The 19,588-nt window shown below is 30.2% G+C and overlaps 3 protein-coding genes across 6 annotated transcripts in view; all 3 read left to right on the plus strand.

The window, feature by feature from the left end:
* LOC111633545 (phosducin-like protein 3) overlaps positions 1 to 6,406 on the plus strand; it is a 66,443-nt gene extending 60,037 nt beyond the window's left edge. For both annotated transcript variants that reach the window (XM_023378135.1, XM_023378134.1), the window contains exons 5-6: positions 3,381 to 3,589; positions 6,154 to 6,406. In XM_023378135.1, the coding sequence (XP_023233903.1) occupies positions 3,381 to 3,589; positions 6,154 to 6,281 (337 nt within the window). In that variant the 3' untranslated portion in view covers positions 6,282 to 6,406. The remainder of the gene's footprint in view (positions 1 to 3,380; positions 3,590 to 6,153) is intronic.
* A 1,572-nt stretch (positions 6,407 to 7,978) lies between these two features.
* LOC111633548 lies at positions 7,979 to 9,855 on the plus strand. The gene has a single exon (XM_023378136.1). It carries the CDS (start codon positions 8,642 to 8,644, stop codon positions 9,821 to 9,823), a length of 1,182 nt encoding a protein of 393 aa, XP_023233904.1. The 5' UTR covers positions 7,979 to 8,641; the 3' UTR covers positions 9,824 to 9,855.
* A 298-nt stretch (positions 9,856 to 10,153) lies between these two features.
* Positions 10,154 to 19,588, plus strand: part of LOC111633534 (spermatogenesis-associated protein 13-like) — a 47,380-nt gene continuing 37,945 nt past the window's right edge. Inside the window, exons 1-2 of one of the 3 annotated variants that reach the window (XM_023378113.1) lie at positions 10,154 to 10,664; positions 14,781 to 16,892. In XM_023378113.1, coding sequence (XP_023233881.1) covers positions 14,805 to 16,892 — 2,088 coding nt within the window. In that variant the 5' untranslated portion in view covers positions 10,154 to 10,664; positions 14,781 to 14,804. The remainder of the gene's footprint in view (positions 10,665 to 14,780; positions 16,893 to 19,588) is intronic. The other 2 variants (XM_023378114.1, XM_023378115.1) reach the window with 2 other exon arrangements.

The raw sequence follows: 19,588 nt of genomic DNA on the forward strand, positions 1-19,588 counted from the left end.
ATATATATATTTTTAATAAAAAGTAATTCAAACTTTGAAGAATCATTGTGTATAATTTGAATTTCTAATGTTAAGGAAGTTATTAAATAAAATAAAAATTACTTCGTTATCATTCTGGAAATAATTTAAAGCATTACAACATTTAAAGCATAGTCAATAAATTGATGAAACAAATAATTTATGATACATACATTAATATATAAATTGACAATACTTTGGTCTTAGTTTAAAATGAAATAAACATTTTTTATCAAAGTAATATTGTTCTAGTACTTAAGTAATAAAAATTAAATAAATAATAATTAGGTGTTAACTGAAAGAAAATAAGATGCATCAATAAAGAAATTATTTCTAATAAACATTAAGTAAATGAGTAAAAAACTTTGTTTAAAATATTACAGATTAAAACTGTGTTAAGTTTCCTTGATAATACAAGGAAACTTAACAGAGTTTTAGAGATTAATGAGAATAAGGTTAAGTAGATCATGTAACAAGGGATGATCATAATAAAGAACTAATGACTTTCTTTTATTTAATTCTGACTATATAGACTAACACTTTAGAGGATTTTAGTATTTTTCTTTGTTCTTTAATGCATTAAAAAAATAATAATCTCCCGCTGATAATTAGAAAATTTATGTCAGTTGTGAACTAAATTTTTAGAAGGAAAACATAGTTTATTAACATTTAACTTAAGAGATAAACACAGAAAAGTTTGCTATTAATTTAATATTATAAAAGAGAGTTTTAATTTTTTTGATGGACTTCAGATAAAATTTAGTATAATTGTATAATTTTGTAAAAGATGATTTATTTTACAACATTATAAGAATTTATATCAGTTTATAATTAGACCAATATATAATCTAAATGTTAATGTATGTTTGATTTTTAATTTTTTAAGTGTTTTTGTTTTGTAAAGTGCAATTTTACTGTTGTTTTATAAGAAAGATTTGTTGTATATGCATATCTTTTATCCATTTATAAAATATATTATTCAAATGCTTTTCTATTTATTACATCATTTAAACAAATGCAATTATCAATATTTACATATTTGTGTGATTATTGTATATTATAAAAGAAAATATTCTTTTTTAATAAATATTATATACAGTACAGTATTATGAAAGAATAGGTATATAAATATATGTTTTTTTTAATAGTTGCTAATTAATTTTAAGATAAATAATAATAATTCTATTACTTTTTGAATAATAGTTTTATTATTTTCATAAAAATATAGCTGACCTTTAATTAAAAGAAGAATGCTTAGATACATGCACTTTGTAGACAGAATTCTAGGATGTTTAACATATTTTAAAAACATTTTTTAATGAAATAAATTTAAATATTCAAATTAAAATACAAATTTTTATTGTAATAACTTAAGCAATAGTCTTAAATTTAAATATAAATTTTAATACATATGTATGTATGTATGTTTATATAGCTATTAAAACTTTATTGGATTACTACTAATTACTTGATTTAATGCAATTTATTATGTGTAAGAGTATTACTTAAGTAGTTGCAAGCATCTAAATAAATAAATGTTATTTTTTAACATTACAATATTTCAGTATTAATAACATTATTATATTTTGAGTCTTAAGTTATTAAAAAAAATTTAAATTTCATCTTTTGCTTATAAAAATGAAGATTAACGTATTTTAAAATGTTTAAAAAAGTGTTTTTGACTTTAATAATTCATATTTTAAAAAAATTTTATTGTAAGAAAGTAGGATTGATGATTTACAGAAAATATTCATATTTTTGATTATTTAAATTAATAAACATTATTTTTTATGCTGTTCAGTATATTATTAATTTTATTATATTATATAATTTATTATTCAGTGTATTGAATAAATTAAAGTTGAATAATCAAAATAAAGTTAAATAATTTTTTGTTTTATTTATAATGAAGTTTTTAATTGTATTTCAACTGAAATCAATAATTTATATATATATACAAATTTATAAGAAAATAACATTTATTTACTTTCTTATATATATAAGAAGTGATATATCACTTCTTATTTCTTTCAAAATTTATTGTAAGTACTAACAAAAATCATAATTGATTAATTGTAAAATCACTTCTAGATTTTAATTATTGTTTAGACATTATTTAATTAAATTATTAATTAGTAACAAACTAAAAATTAGGATGATTGTCAAATTGTTAAGCAAACAATCTGTTTTTATTTCAGATAAACTTTATTACACTCACATGTATATAAATAACTCAACACTAGAAAGTTTTTATTAAAAATTGAACATTAGATAGATAAAAGAATGAATAAATTAGACTATTTTATCTTTTTAATTCAAAATTTTTTACAAATTATATACTGTAAATAATTAATTAAAAAAATTGTTTTTTCGTAATTCAATATTTATTTTGATCATTTATTTGTATGTGTATTGAAGTTTAACTAAATATAATCAATATATAAGATAAAAATTGACTTGCTTCTTGAAATAACCATTTTAGTTTAAGGACCTGTACACACTAGGCGTTTTTCAACGCGCGTTAAACGCTCATCGAACGCCGAGCTAACGCGCGTTAGCTCGGCGTTCGACGAGCGTTTAGCGGAGCATGCGCACTGGCTCGGTTTGGAAATGGATGTGGAAGTGATTGCTTGTGTGTGGCTCCTCTATCGTCGCTATAAAAGACGACGGCGGAGGCAAAGAGAATTTTGGGTGCACCCAATATTACGAGATAGACTGACGCATGAAATGTTTGCGACGTTGTATCCAAAACTAAGACAAAATAAATTCAAGTTTTTTAATTCTTTTAAAATATCTATAAAATCCTTTGACGATGGTTGGTCTCTTTTAGATTTCATCAATAAATAGATCAGTATCGAAATGATCGTTCTCCATTTCAGCACATATATCTCAAAGCGCTCGGCTGACGCCCGCAAAACGCGCGATCGCATGTACGGTAACATGGCAGCACATATATCTCAAAGCGCCCGTAAAGCGCTCGCAAAACGCGCGTTTTAACAAAAATCTATAAGCGCTCGCAAAACGCGCGTTTAACGCGCGCTTGGCTTTTGAGTGTGTACGGCTACATAGAACTCTTGGTTCTTTTAAACGCGCGTTGAAAAACGCCTAGTGTGTACAGAGTCTAAGCCTCATTTAAAAGGTTTCCAGAGAACAAATTAATATATTTTTTTTTTTATTAGGAAAAAATTTTAGGTTAACTTAATTCTTTGTAATAACTATAAAGAATTAATTTAAATTTTTTAAAGATGATTATTGACATTGTAATTTTATAATTCTATCTTAAAATTTTTATCTTATTAGTAAGTTGAATTTTAGTTTAAAACTTTAATTATGAAATTTATTCTATTTATTTTTAATTTCAGAATTCCTCTATGTACTCTTATTAATCAATATTTAACACAGCTGGCAGCAAAATTTCCTGCTACAAAATTTTTGAAAAGTATATCTACTACATGCATCCCTAATTTCCCTGATCGTAATTTACCTACCATATTTGTCTATTTTGAGGGAGATATGAAAAAACAGCTTGTTGGTTCAGATACATTCCGAGGAATGAATTTAAAAATTGATGGTAAGAAGAATGTCAAAATCTAAATTATAAATCCATTATCTTTATTCTTAATTTTTTAATATAGTCATGTACTGGTTTTTATTTTTAGAATACAGCTAATATTCAGAAAGGTATTTTGTATACTGTCATCATTATTTAACATTTTTATTTCTTTAGGATAAGTTCAGGAAAAATGGCATTAAGAAATTAAGCATATTGTTATTAAATTAATATTTATATAATTTAAATATTCATTTAAGTATTTTAAAATAATTATCCACATTTAAAATGTGAATAATTATTCTTTGTTTAATGTAGACTTTTTGATTTTGAAAGAAAACTGTAAGAATTTATACAAAAAAAATTAATAAATAAAATAAAAGATAATCTTTGTATAATAATTCAAAACTTGATGATAAACTTCATTAATTAACTTTATACTCTGGCCCTTTTTTAAATTGATATTTCTGTTTATTGAACTCTAATCCACTTTGCAAGATAAATTTCAAAATATATATATAAATTATTAGAAACGATAAATAAGAAATATATAATTAAGAATTTTTATCATACTTAATTATTTATATATAAGTGTTACTTATAAATAATTTAATATCTCAAATCATCATGATTTTAATTATTGAATAAAATTATATTAAAGATTTAGCAGCTGTTTTTAATCATCAAAACTCATATTATACTTTAGAAAACCTATTCCTAGATAAAAGTTTGTATTGAGGAATGGATTGTAAGCAATACATCCTGGATGTTAACTTTAATTTACTCGTACATTCATAAGAAAAATAGTTATTTAAACATGATACAATTTAAATAAATGTTTTTAGATATTTAAATTAAACAACAAGCATCTAAAAATATTAAAATCTATTTAATTTATATTACTAAAAAATATAATTATAATATCAAGTTACACTGAATTTGCTAATGATTATATAAATCATTATTAAATTCAGTTATATGGAATTTATTTATTTACTTAGTTAATATCTAAAATTTTTGTTTCTTGCTTTTTTTATTTTCCTCAAGATGATTTTCATTGAGTTTTAATGTATAAAATATCTTGTGGGGAAAATTTTAGAATTAATAAAATAGAAAAATTAAAAATAGTGCATTCTGGACAATCTTAAGTGCAAGATATTATTTGTCTGAAATAAGAAATTATTTATATTAATAGTGGTCTGTATAGTGGTAATGTAATATCTATAGGCATTGTTCTGCACATTATAATAGCATATAAAATTAATTTTCTGTTTTTAAATGCTGACATATTACTGTGTAATGCAAAGTTGTATATTTATATAGATAAAAACAATTTGAGAATGAAAATGCTTCAATTTTATTTGATTCAAAAGCAATATGTTAGTATTTAGTTATACATACTCATGTATAGTTATACAGATTCATGGAAGATTCATAGAACACAGTTTATATTAGAATATAAACTCTGTTATATGAATCCATGAATATAAAATATTCATAATGTGAAGTATTCATACATACTATACAGGATATGCCAGATTACATTATTGATAAACATAATTTACTATATTCATTTTTTATGAATAAAATATTGTTTTCTGTCAGTATATTGTATCAAATATAAGTTGATCATTTTTATAATAATTATTAAAATGTTTTCCTATGTTAAATGTTTATATTTAATTTCATATAGGCCTAATGTTTAAAAAAGTAAAGTTTATTTATATTAAAATATGTAATTTTTTAAATTGAAATTTAATTTAATTTTCATAGTTCAGTAATGAACATATTATAAAATATTTTTTCAAAGATTTTATTACTGTTTTAAAACTTAAGTATCATTCTTGTATTTTAAGATTGTAAGACAAATTTTTAATGAAGTAAATGTGGAACTTTCAATGGATGAATATTGCAGAATTTAGTAATGAATATTTTATTACAGATGGTTTATATGTAAAAAGAAACAGGAAGTGTTACTGTTATTCTAAATAGAATAAAAGAATATTCTATACAATTAAATTACTGAATTATAATTAAATTTTGATATGTACATTTGGTCTTTGTAATATTCAATGCTGTGATGAGTTGTTTATTCATAAATGAATATGAATAGCACACACTACATTTTTATAGGTTATTTTTGAATTAGAAAATGAAAAGCAATAATGATGATATTATTTTATATAGGAGTAAAAATTGAGTTGTGTTAATTAAGAAATTATATATATATGTTTTTTTTTTTTTTAATTATTTACAAAAATTTTAAAAATTTAGCAAAGTAGATAATACATAGGTGTCATCTTATGTTGTTCTTTGCACTCACATGAAGAAAAATTAATAGTTCTACAGTGTAGTCGACCTTTCATTTGAGGCTACTCGTCTATCTCAATATGTAAAATGATAAAAAATATTTCTCTGGTGATGGCAAAATTAAAAAATAATAAATAAAATTGATAAAACTAAGGTAAGAAGACACCTATGTATTGTCTACTTTACTGAATTTTTTAAAATTTTGTAAAATTTTAAATATTTATTTGTCCTGACAATTTTTATCAAATTCAATGTATATATATTATTTTATTTAGAATTGGAATGGATTTTATCTAAGACAGGAGCTGTGCAAACAACTTTAGAAAGTGATCCTAGACCAAAGATACAAGATGTCATGCTGTCTTCCTTACAAAGAGATGATGATGGTAATGACTGGGACTAAGTTATGGTTTTACCTTTTGATATAATGTTGATAAAATGCAAAATTTTTTGGTATTTATTTATCAAATACAAAAAAAAGGAAAAATGTTTAAATAATATTTAAATAAATATATATTTAAAACCGAATATAGAATATTTGTTTTTTATTATTACATGATGAAACATTTAAGCAACTTACTCTTCCTGTTGTTATATATGATCTAGGCAATGTAGTCTAAAAATAGATAAAATATGAAATGGTAGTGATTTATTCATGTAGAATTATAAATATACAATGATTCTAGTAAATAGGTCTTTACTAGAATCTTTGAATACAAATCTCTAAATTTGTTTAACTGAGATAAATACTTTGCAATTTAAAATATGAAAATTGTATTTGAAGTATTGATTTGAAACTGGAGTACCAAAACTTCAGACTTGGAATATTTTAAACTGAAATTTATTCATAAATGCACTTCCAGTTCTACTGAAGATTCATTTATCATTTGTTAGGCAAATAATTTGGTTTAATAATTTAAATTTTTTGTCTAAATTTATCAAAGTTTATATTACATTTTTAATTGTATTCAAATAATAACAGTTAAATTTATTATTAAAGTCCTAATTATTTTGTTAACAATCTTGATATAAAATTTGTCAATTAATTAAATGTAATCTTGATGCAAGTTAACTTACCTGACTTATCATTGTTCATCTTATCAATAGAAGTTTAGAAAAGGTATTTACTTTTATCAATTGAAATATGACATAACTTAAATAGTTTTACTTCTCCGTTTTACTGAAAATTTTAAAAATTACTGAAAAATAATTCTTTTATTTTCATAAAGTTTATTTAGAGAAATAAGTAAAAGAATCAGCTTTCAAAGCTTAAAGTTCATATATTTAAAGTAATTCTATTCTACAAAAACAATTTAAATGAAAATTATTAATTAAAATTTATAATAATTATAAATTATTTAATCTTTAAAAATGAAATTTTTTGATCTTATTTACACATTTAAGCAACATCATTGACCATGCACATATATAAAGAATTAATAAAATCAAATTTGTCATTATTAATGTATTTCAGTTAAAAAGATTTTTAAAATATTAAAAATTTATTTAAAATTTTATATTATTCATTATAAAGCTATTAAATATAAGAAACTCTGTCATAAAAGTTAAATCTTAATAAAACATTAATACAGTATATGAATACAAATTACTGTCAAATTATGAATTAATCTGTAGATGTATTAATTGATTAGAATATTTATTTTAACTTGGGTTATAACAACAAAGTTAGAAGACATTCTGGAATTATGTCTATAAATTATTTTGAAAAACATCTCAGGTTTCATATTCAAAGTATTTTTAGTAAACCTGAATAGTATTCACTGCCTTTGAAAAGCTTCATTTGTAAGTGTGGTAGCTTAAATTTAAGAATTACAGCTCCTTTCATAAAGCATTGAAAATATTTCATACACAGTAATTGGAATATTATGCAGAAAAGTTTCCTCCTGTTTCAATTATCATAAATTTAACAGGAGATTATTATATCTACCATCTCTGTAGGAGCCATTATAACATGCTAAATTCAACTTTACATCATCTGATACATTACATCAATATAAATTAATAGAACACAAATTGTAATTTATCAAACAATCTTATATTACAAAATGTATTAAATTTTTGTATCTTGGAATATTTAATGAAGATTTTTGAAGTTATTTTAATGAAAAATTGCTTGCTTTTGTTAAAAGAAGAAAAAACTGCACAGAAAAGAGGTACAAAAGCTGTATACATCACAAAATTCATTTTAAATCTTTATAAAGGTGTAAATAATAGGATATGCTCCAAGAATTCAGGTTGACATGGTCATCAATCACTCTTTAAGTGGAAAAAATCTTTTCAAGATATTTCACTTTTACAACTGTTTGATTCTCGTTCTGTTTAGATAATTTCTCTTAATTAATTTAGGTCACATGACACTCATTATAAAAATAATTTGTTGTCCTAATTTAATATCCAGTTCTTGGAGCTTAAATGATATTTAATTAAGTTGGATAAATAAACCATAGAAAATAGGCTTTGAGGTTTAACTCTGATAGATGTGCGGATAAAGATTTTCTTTCAGAAAAATCCTCTTTTGCCACGGAGCGTTATCGATAATCTGTCATTTCACCCACAAAAGAACACAAAAGCCTTTTTTCCTGTATGAAAAAACACAAAAGGAGGACGATATTGGCTAGATATACCTACAGATGTTTTATTAATTAGGTTTTCGTATAGAATATTATATATACGAGCTGCACAGACCAGAAAAATTGCACCCATAGAGAAGCTAGCAAGCAGCAAACAGTATTCCAGGATATAATGATCAGGATACAGGCCTTTAAATCTACGACCGACTTTTACAGGACGGATTCTTCGAAAGCTATTCGTAGACTATTACAACCGGTATTTTCTCTTTTACGATCTTTAGGCTTTTTAAATTTGGAAAATAGCGAATGTTTTTACCCAATAGGTATGTTTACACTTCACGCATACCTGTGCTATTTTTTCAGTTGGTTGTTTGTTCACACCGAAAAGAATTCTCTCTGGTATTCGTTTACTTTATTAGAACATTGTCTGGCATCGGCATCTACTATAGACATGATGTGGATCAGAAAAAGTAAATTAAACGATTTATTGACGATGCTGAGCCAAGTGCAAACACCGAATTCCATCGCCTCCACAAAAAAGTGGATGAAAGGATCGTTAATCCTGATAGCTGTGTACGGCACGTCGTCAGTTATTATAGGTTATATGCTATTATCCTTTTACCCTCTACAAGTATATTACGATATCTATTTTTACGGGCTACGAGTGGAAAAATGGTATAATTTTTTAAAATATATTTTGCCAGCAGTTAACATTTTTACGGCTCAGCTTATGGTGTTTCAACCCATATATTTTTATATCGTTTTATATTCTGTACTGTGTAGAAATATATACACGGTAGTTAATGATTATAACAGAGGCATAAAAACCGTCCGTATCAGAAACGTTTCTGCTGTAAAATTACTGCAGATGCAACATTTCCGTCTGACAGTTTGCGTTCAACAAATGGATGATTTGTTCTCCCCGGTGATGTTTATTTGGTATAGCGTAACGTGCGTATATGTTTGCAACGAGATATCGCTGCTATTAGATAAAGGAGAAGATCCATTTATAAACGAAACCTTCATAGCTTTCACTTTATTTAAATTATTACCGTCCGTGTGCTTTCTTCTAGTTTTGTCTCTGTTGGCTGCTAATGTTAAAGAAGTGTTTCTCTGTACCGTCGACTGTGTGCGTCGTCTTTCACTAGCTCTACCGACTAGAGAAGAAGATTGTTTGCTGCAAGTGGAGCTTCTGCAGTCTCAATCAATCAAGCTCTGCCCCGCTCTCACTATTTGGAATTTTGTAGTCGTCTCCAGGCGCCTTATTCTTGCTTGTTTTAGTTTCTTCGTCACCTATACCATTATCGTCTTACAACTAAATCCCAGAGCTACTAAAAAGTTTCGATCTGGCTAATAAAAAAATTACATAAATGTGTATGTAATCGCGTTAAAAAACTCGTTACAACTAAACCAAATTTGGTTTACAAATTTATTCGAGTATTCATTAAGTGAGTCATATCTAAGGAAACTCATTTGCGTGTCTAATTATATACAAAATTTTTATTTTTGCTGCGCTTCTACGCGTTGAAAGATAGGTGAATTGCGCCGAACTGTAGCAAAAAAAGTGTTAATAATTTAATATTATTGTCTACTAAATAAAAAAAATTAAAATTATTTACGGTAAAAAAATCGGCCACGTGACTTAATGCCGTATTTTCCTGTTTATTGTCACACGAAAATAGACTAGTAAGCACGCGTCACGTTTGCCACGTTTCATGTATTTTTAAATGAATAAAGGAAAGATGAATTTCCGTGCTTTGATTACATAAATTCTTAATGCATTATAAACGCAGGATGTCGTCGAGTTTGTCGACGATGTTAACCATTGCGAAATCCACCACCTTTTTGAGTCAGCGTTCCGAATTTGAAATCGCGTACCTGGAACTTTCTTACCAATCAGGGTGGAGGCGTCGACGTAGGACCACGTCTCGCCGATTCTCGCCGTTGCCTAGTCTGTATACGAGATTACAGTCGAACCAAACGGCACGCTTGGCGCAACGGACTAAACGAAGATCGTACAGATTGTTATTCGGCTAGTTTAGTGCGATCGTGTTTTCACGTGATTTGTTCAACAAACAGATGTTAGCTGTGTGTGTTCGAGATGTGTTTTATGTCAATTTAGTACAATGGAAATGGATAGATACGCCGTCGCTCGTCTATTAAACAATGCTATGTAACACCTATATCTAAGGTAGGTGAGTGTGTTTGTTTCTCGTGTTTTTCTTTACATTTTAGACCGATTTAAACTTTCTGACAGATAAAATTCTAATCCGTGTCCGATTTAACTCGTAAACAATCCTTAAAAAAATGTTTTTAAGTGAGATTTTTCTACTCGATTTCGAGTTATGTTAGATGAAAATGGTGATTACACGTGTTCGATTCGATTTCACAGGTAAGAAATTTCAGAAAATTCTCTACTTGTTTACCGAATTTTTAAACAGGGTACGTCATAGCCATCAAAATCGAATTAGGCGACAATAAAATATTTAAATTCAATTAAAATACTGTAAAGGTTGTTTAGACGGAGATCGTTTGAAGGTTACTGTCTAAGTCCACAGAGTTTTAAATTTACAGCTTTTTCGTAAAATAACTCTGTATCTTTAACGACTCGGGTATCTTTGTTTATAATCAGTGAAGGTAGATGTAAAAATATGCCACACAATCGTGATAAATGCGAAAGTTATACAATAGTTGCTATAATTGTGGATGGTCACGGTATTTCCGAATGACTTTTTAAACGATAGAAAATTTAAATTAAACAACGAAGTCGTGTGGGTCGGAAAAGCGAAGTTGGCAAAGGTTTTACATTCTAAAATGAACCCGAACCCAGAGTATAAATTGCTATAAACGAACGGAGTGAAGAGAAACTCGATTTTAAAATTAAACGTCAATTCTCTAACTACAGTTTTTAGTTGTAAGAACGATTTTAGTAATTTTTTTACTAAAGAAAGAAAAAAATTAATTCTTGGATTCAAATCTATATTTTAAAATAACTATTAACCCAGAATATTTTGTTTTCGTCTTTTTTTAATGTCTTGGGTACATTCCAATTCGGGGGACGTCGACCCGGTCGGGTATATTTCTTCCTCTTAAAATTTCATTTAAAATTTTCCAACATTTTAAGTTGTGTTCTAAGATACAATATGTCTTGTTACTGTTTGTGGGACAAGGGCTACTATATAGAAGAAACGAAGCGACGATTGTTTGGCAAGAAGATTATTTATACATGGCGTAACATATGTCACGTTTCTTATAGTCGCGAGTCTAAATAGGTGCTTCGTAACCAGTTCCTCACACGCCTGCTTTTTTTAATTGTATATTTCTAAAATTAATAAAATTCACTCGAGGGTAGATATATTTTGGGTAACGTGACGAATTAAAGTCTATGAAAAGGAAGTAGGAGGGAAAAAAACTTATTTAAAACGATCTCGCTATTAAAATGCAACAGACGCATTTAGGAAAGACTCACTGTTTACAAAGACCACCTGCTTCTTCATAAAGAGGTCTCGAAGGGTAGAGAAATTAAAAACACATGAATTTTTGGTACCGAAAATATGACAATAGGAAAGGTTCCGCATTTGTGGATGGGTGAACGATATACTCCGAAGGACAAGGTTGATGCAATTTTAGAAGAATTAGAGCATAAACATCAGCCGAATCTCTCCAGTAGTCAGGAAAATGTCGAAAGTATTAAGGGTCGCTAATAAGTCGACCTTAGTTTTATTATTTCCTGGTTATTTAACAGTATCTTCCTAAGACGATACGTGTGTCCGGTTTATGAAAATGATCATTAGAGCAGACGAAATGATGGGTATTGTTTCGACTGTGGAGTAAGGACGCTTCAAGGTCAAACAAACGTCCATAACTATAGTCTACGAGAACGCGTTTTGTGTCCCACGTTATTCTCTCATCTCTTCTTCTCGCTCGCATCATTCTCCCGCATCACGATGATGCTATTTTATCGATCTGTCAGCAGTTTTGGCTAAGAGCCAAGCAAAATCAACGTCCCTGCAAAATGGACTGGAGGTCCCGAGTTGCGTAGATGCTCGAAATAACTAACAGATACCGAATTTAGTCACCCTCTTCTCAAGGGGGGTCGCACGAAGAAAAGAACTTTTTTTGACGTCGCCAGTTTATTTGTAGGTAAATCGGTCGCGTCGAAATATAATTGCAAACAAATCTGCCCCAGTAGGGCAAATGTGGGAAAGTCTTTTATAAAGAAAAAGAAGGGCCATAAACAGTTTAATAATGTCAATTTAAGCTTCACTTATTTAATTACGGGAGCTAGATCAAAGGAGGAAAATGACAGGATGTGATGATAAGTAACAATACAGACTAATGTTCTTCGCTTAGTATTTATTTTCCCGCGGTAACTTATATATAACTTTTATTATCGAGTTATAAAATTATACTACTTACAGGCACGTGACTAGTTGACAAGTTCTTAAAAAGTTCAGCAATCGAGACGAATGAAATTACATTTTCTTCTCAAACCTGTTCGACACGAAAGAGAAAAGAGCGTGTTGCGCCAAAAGCGAAATCCGGTTGTTGTCGCGTAGCATCTGCTACAAAAATGAACTAAATGGACACAGGTGCTCACAACTCGGTCTCTGGGCCGAGATGTCGAGCGTGTAATGACCAGATTTCAACCATTTCACGTAGCTATCGGTGGAATTATTTAGATAAGAAAGTAATTAAGTAAAATACAGACGTTTAAATCACGAAAAGAAGGACATTTGTCACTCGAATTATATTTTCGTTCCCGTCGCCACATCGTTGGTGTCGGGGTTCGTGAACTACATAAACAACGTTTTGCTCCCCGACTGAACAAATATCGAAGCTCGCTATTTATATAAGGCTAACAAAATGATTTATACGTGTGGTTACGACGATTAACAGATTTTTTATGTATTAAAACTCCGTTCTCGTCCGATTATTTATGTTTAGATGTTCGATAAATTGCGAATTAGTCTCGTTAAAACGAAAAAAAAATTGGCAGCGAACAAAACTCGTCCCGGTAGCTTTGCTTGGCAAATAATGAGGAATGTCTGCTCATCAGTTTAGCCTAAATCCTGTTCATTCAGATGTGTTACGAATATTTGTAAGTAGTCACTCACGTTGTTGTTACTATAATAGCATCTATAATCGTTACTAATATCGTAATATATTTTATACTATGATAAAAAAAAGCACTCGAATTATCGATCGTGTAGGTGTACAATTTTTTTTAAAACTCGGAATTGCAAGAATGTTTAAAGTTAAATATTTGTCTACGACGATAAGAAGACGGGAATTTTCTTAACGCGAAACAAATGACTCCCGATTTTCCGTTCAAAATCTCTTGGCGGCATTTAGCATACGAAAAGCCATTTCGGATAACATTATCGCGATATGGACCTCATTCGATGTCATCTTTCGTGTCAATGAAGCGTACGTGAACAGACTGACGACTGTAAATGACCGTGTTGTTGCATCTTGTTATACATATATATTTTTTCTTAAAGGATAGAGCGTTAACGACCTTCAGTTTTTTTTTCCATTTTGTAGTGTTTTTCGATTAGCTAACTTTAGATGGTTACACGAATGACGTGCCTGCTATCCATACTATGTTTCGGAAATGAGCCTTTTTAAATGCTATAACCTATATTTAGTACAGACGTAACATGTCATGGAAGCGTTTCGTGATATATTACATCTTCGTATGTTTACTGGTCGAGTTTTAATGAGTTTTATTAACGGAGACGTTAAAAATACGTATTATAAGCGTGTAAAATGTTACTTAACATCAATACTGCTTTGCACGGTAGTTCAATTCTGTTTATTTTTAACTTGCCTTATAGGATTGATGCTAAGAGTAATTACATCTTCGGTTTGTTTCTAATTTTTTCTTATAGGATTTAATACAGAAAAATAAGGATAATGAAAGTTTATAAACAAACAAGCTCATAAAGATGATTATTATTGTTAATATAATATAATATTCTTGATGATGATGATGATGATAAATTTTTATTAACGTGAAAAAATATCATAACTAGGTAAAGCAATTTCAGTCGCTTTCGCCGTTAGCGTGATGGTTATTTTGCCCTAATTTTATTCAATTCTGTTTACTTTAAGAGTTTTCATTATCCAGAATTTGTAATACAATTTGGAAAAATTTAATTTTGCAAGAAAAAAAGTTTTAAGTATTTAATCGATTTAATCATCATCCAACAGTATTATTATTATGAAAAATTGCCGTTTTTACGCGTAATTATACGCTAAAACATGCTGAGTTATTAAGAATATTTATTTGTTGTTTGTATTTTCAGAATGTGTAAAGTACCCGGATAAAAATGGCCTATAGGCATAACAACATGGACACGGCCACGCTTTTAAGCATTGCCAAAAACAGAAACAAGTTAATGAAATTGGCCGAAGGGATTAAAACTAGGAAGAAGAGTGGCAATAAAAAAAGCCTTAATTTAAAAAGAGATCCCGCCTACACCAATATAGAACACCTGGTTTTTGGCACCTATAGGCCCCGAGCCGCCACTCCCGACGAACAGTTTAAAAACGAGACACCAGATGGCGGCAGAACACGAGTCAATACAGTCAGGCCGAACACAGACACCAAGTCGGATACAGCGAACAGTGTCAGCGAGGAGAACATGTCACCACACAGGAGAGTCATCCGGAACCTGGTTCATTCTAAAGTGTCGGTGGAAAACGGCGAAACGGACGTCGACAACAAATGTGTTCTGTTAGAACCGGTGGACTCTAAGCAACAGAATTGTACGGACTTATGTAACTCCGATGGGGATAATCACGTTTGGAAGGTAAGCATCGATTCTAACAGCGAATCACCTACGGATAAGTGGATTACCGACAGTTTGCTTAACGATAGTGTTTTTGCTGACGAAAGCGAAAACGTCGAATCGTCCTGCACGTGGAATATCGATAGTTTAGATCACATTAAACTGAATTTGACCGAGGTTAACCTTTCGGAAGTCCACTCGAAAGATACTTCTGATGTCACAAATGGAAAGGAAGACCATCATCAACTTTCTCCGGAGGGAAACCCTCGAACTATCTCCGGAAGTGTTTCTAATGGTACGACTCCGGTTAAAGAACAGGAAAAAGGTTTTGTCAGGCAAAATACATACCCGTCGGGAATTCCTAGACCTCGTATACACGTGAAACACACATTGACTCCCATGAAGAATCCGATTTTGAAATCCTGCCAACAGCAAAGAGTTCCAACTAACGTTAAATCGATAGGAAATACATCAGTTCGCAAACCCTTAGAAGTGAAAAGAAATACTACGGAAGAGAGGTCGTCTACTCGTCCACCACCCACGACCAAAGTAAGTAATAGATGTACGGTCCCGTCCAAGAGTAATATTTGTGATATGAAGACGAAATCGTCGTCCAGATCGTCCCTATCCAGTTCCCATTCCAGCCTTTCCGGCAGTAAAGGAAACGGCCTACAAACGAAAAAAGCGGAAACGGTTCGTGGTTTTGTTAGAAATCAGTCGTATTGTAGACAGACGGATAAAAGCACAAAGAGTAATGGTATTGTTAGGGATTCTGCACAGATCAGGAAAGGAGTGCCGCGACCCGTCTACCAAAACAAAGCCGTAACCAAGAGCGAAAAATCATCCAACAGTAAAAATACATCCGAGAAACGTACACTAACCAGGAATGTCAGTTACGTTTCGAGCGATAAGAAGGAAAAAAATGGCGCAGACAATTCGCTGCATTGTAACGATAATCAACAGAACCAATCATTCAATTCTCTCATCGAAAGAGACCAACCCAAATCGATACCCCGACATTCGCCGGAAGGTTCGGAATGGGAAAAGGGAAGTAAGTTACCAACTAAAATTACGCAAAATGACAAAAGCGAACGCTCCTTCAGGCGACCCATGAGATCGGTATCGGTGGATAGTGGAAAAGTGCTAAACGCGCGACAACTCTCCGCTCCCACCCCCGTTAAAAAGTCAAATCTGGTCAGGAACCTTCCCAACGGGAATGTAACATCAGAAGTTCAATGTTCGTTAAAAAAATCCTCCACGGTCGACATCGGTAGCATATCCCATAAGAGTAAAACACCCGAACATGTAGAAAAACCGAAAATAAACAGGACTCCGCTCTCTCAACCCATTACCAGGCGGAACGTCCAGAAAGTCGAAAGTGGCAATTCTATCAAGAAAGCGGAAAACTCGGAAAAAAACATATGGATGTCAGACATCGAAGAAAAAGACGAAAATTCTTCATCCAGCACAAAAACACCCGCCGAAGATAATTCCTCTAATCATTTCGGTCCTAATCGTAGGGCTACTTCGCTTCCTAAATCATTCCTTTTAGAAAAAGGGAAAAAATCGGCGGAAACGAGAAGTAAAGAATCCTTAGGATTGGAACGTTTACTTCAATTCGGTGAGGTAAGTTTACAAACTTTCTATCTTCTGTTTATTATTATTATTTATATTTATGAGGATGAAAGGAAGCCGAAAATTACGCCTTTTTTAAAATGAGTTTTCGAACAAGTTTTTATTATTGATTTTTCCTACTTTGCGGCTTCTTTTTTTCTCTAAACTTCGGTTTGTAATGTCGAAGAACCAGATTAAACTTTAGAATATATCAAATCTTTATCAAACCGGTAACAATTACGATTAAAGAAAGAAACAATTTTTCTCTCGACGTTGTGTATAGAAAATAATTTGAAAAGTGCGAACAGTCGATCCAGTTCAATGCATAGGTCGTCCCCAATCTCGTCGAGGGCCATTGTTAGCCACTATCTGCAGATAATCATTATCAATTGAACATTCTTAAGGGCGTTGTTAACGTTGTTCGTTTCTTTCGCATGGTTAACAGAGTTTATAAAACCCGCCATTGGAACAGTTCCCTCGACGGATTGTGACCGTGCAGATTGCAATTGTGTGGTGGATATCGACATTGTCTGCAGTCAGTTAAGCGCAGAAAAACGAGCGGACGTTGACGTATAAGTAGAAGATATTTCGATACATCCTTCGTGAGAATCTAGAAAATTTGTCGGAGATGTACTGCAGGTGGTGGCGAGTTCGTGTAGGAATTCGCCTTCCGCTCGCACCGCACACACCTGCAGCAGAAAGCAAGGCGCGATCGATACGACATCACATATTAAAATTTTGATAACATCAATACGGAAACTTCCTACGTCCGCAGGATACGTACGGGATTTTTCGTTTCGTCATTTCCTCCCCGGCATTTTCCGCGTATGTTAATTCTATTATACTAACGACAAGTATTTTGTTATTTTTAATGTCGAAAAATGCCAAGCGGCGTTATATAATTCGTCATTAAAAATGTTTATATGATCAGAATTCGGCTATGAAAGTATTAAAAGGTATGGCGAAATTTGATCGTAAAAGTACTTTAATAAGATGATATCCAGTCGGGTTATTATCAATTAGAGTGTTCTTAAATTGATTGATATAATGTAAATAAATTGACGTTAGTTATCTAGATACGCGATATAAGTATGTTTTAATGTTATATAGTTTATTATATAAACCGATTTAACAAAAAAAAGCGGAAATGTTTCGAATATTAATTAAGTCATCAAATTAATAAAAATATTTAAAGTTCTTAATTAACATAACAGTTACTAGATGGCGCTAGATCATAAATAATTTACCATTTCATTTGACAATATTTCTTACAATTTTACAAAATTTAAATGGTTGTCATAAATTTGTTCTTATTACAAAACCTTTCTTTTCCAATTTTTGACATTTTTTAACTGCAAATAACCTTTGTTACATTTTTCTTTTACTATTATTATTCCAGAAGCATTAATGCCCCTTTTTTTTAAATTCTCACGGCGCCATTTTTAATAACTGTTTCCTGTCAGAAACACCTGCCATTTTTTGATAAATTACAAGAACATTCCTAAGAGAAATAACCGACATTAATAATAGAAAAATTCTCTCTTAACTTTCGATAATTAAATTTTTATATATTTGATTGATTTTTTAAAAACAATTTTCAGCTTTTTAACCGAGATATACTTTCCTCTTAACGCAATTATAACTTTTAAAACATTTCAAATTTCTTCGTCTTAAAAAAAGAAAAGAAGAAGAAAATTTAAAATTTTCGACTTTTGACATGTATTAAAACAATCAAATTTCGCTGCTGCCATCTAGTGTCGGAAAAGTTCGTTATATCGGCGGATAAGCGTTAGAAATTTAATCCTATATAAAATTTTCAGATGCTTTTAGAAAGAAAAATATAAATGCGGAAAAGCCTTTTTAACTCTCGACAAGCGTTACAGATTGAATTTATTCTGGTATAAAAGGTTAAAAGGTCTAAAAATAGAATCGTTTCGAAGTTTTACGAAGAAGAATGCTTCGGGCTTCTATTAAATGAAAGTGATAATACGTGTTTTCATTTAAGATTTTAACGCTTCGGCATTTAGCAATTTGCAATTACATTGGCTCTAATTAATCCCCAGACAAGTGAGGCACTGAACTTGCTACAAAAACACAGACCCGACGAAGGTTAAATTAATAATTTAAAGCCTAAAATAACTAGCACGAAGAGGTTTATTTAGGATCGTCAATTTCGAGTAATTAGTGCGCGAACGGCAATATCAGGAAAAAAGAAATAAATAAATAAAAACACAAAAGCTCCGATCTGCTTGGGTAAATAGAAACCAGAAGTGTAAAATACGAAAGAAATAAATAAGAAAAAACTACAATTACATTCCTCAATCAAGTGAATATTCGACGTCGCGGGATGTAAAATGCTTATTGCGCCAAGTTCGATCACTCGTCAAACAAGTCACGTCCAGGAGTGTAAAATAGGCCAAGATTTTGCCCTTCTGCATGACCCGTTTAGTCTCCGACTGATTCTGATTAGCGTTGGGTGATAGTGAAATCATCTCAACTCAGCCCTAGTGACATAGATTTTCTTTCGGAGAAAGGTTATCCGACGAGAGTCGCCATTATCCCGTCAAGCTGTGAGTATATTTCGGTGGTTTCATATAAAATTCATTAGTTTTTAATGCGGTTTTCCTAACTACTAACTCGCTTAATAACGAATATTTTATTTTTTTAAAAATAATAAATCTTTCGGCCACTTTTTCGTATTAAAAAGT

This window comes from Centruroides sculpturatus, unplaced genomic scaffold (assembly GCF_000671375.1).
Source record: "Centruroides sculpturatus isolate CEXI.00-Female unplaced genomic scaffold, Cexi_2.0 scaffold780, whole genome shotgun sequence".
NCBI lineage: Eukaryota > Metazoa > Arthropoda > Arachnida > Scorpiones > Buthidae > Centruroides > Centruroides sculpturatus.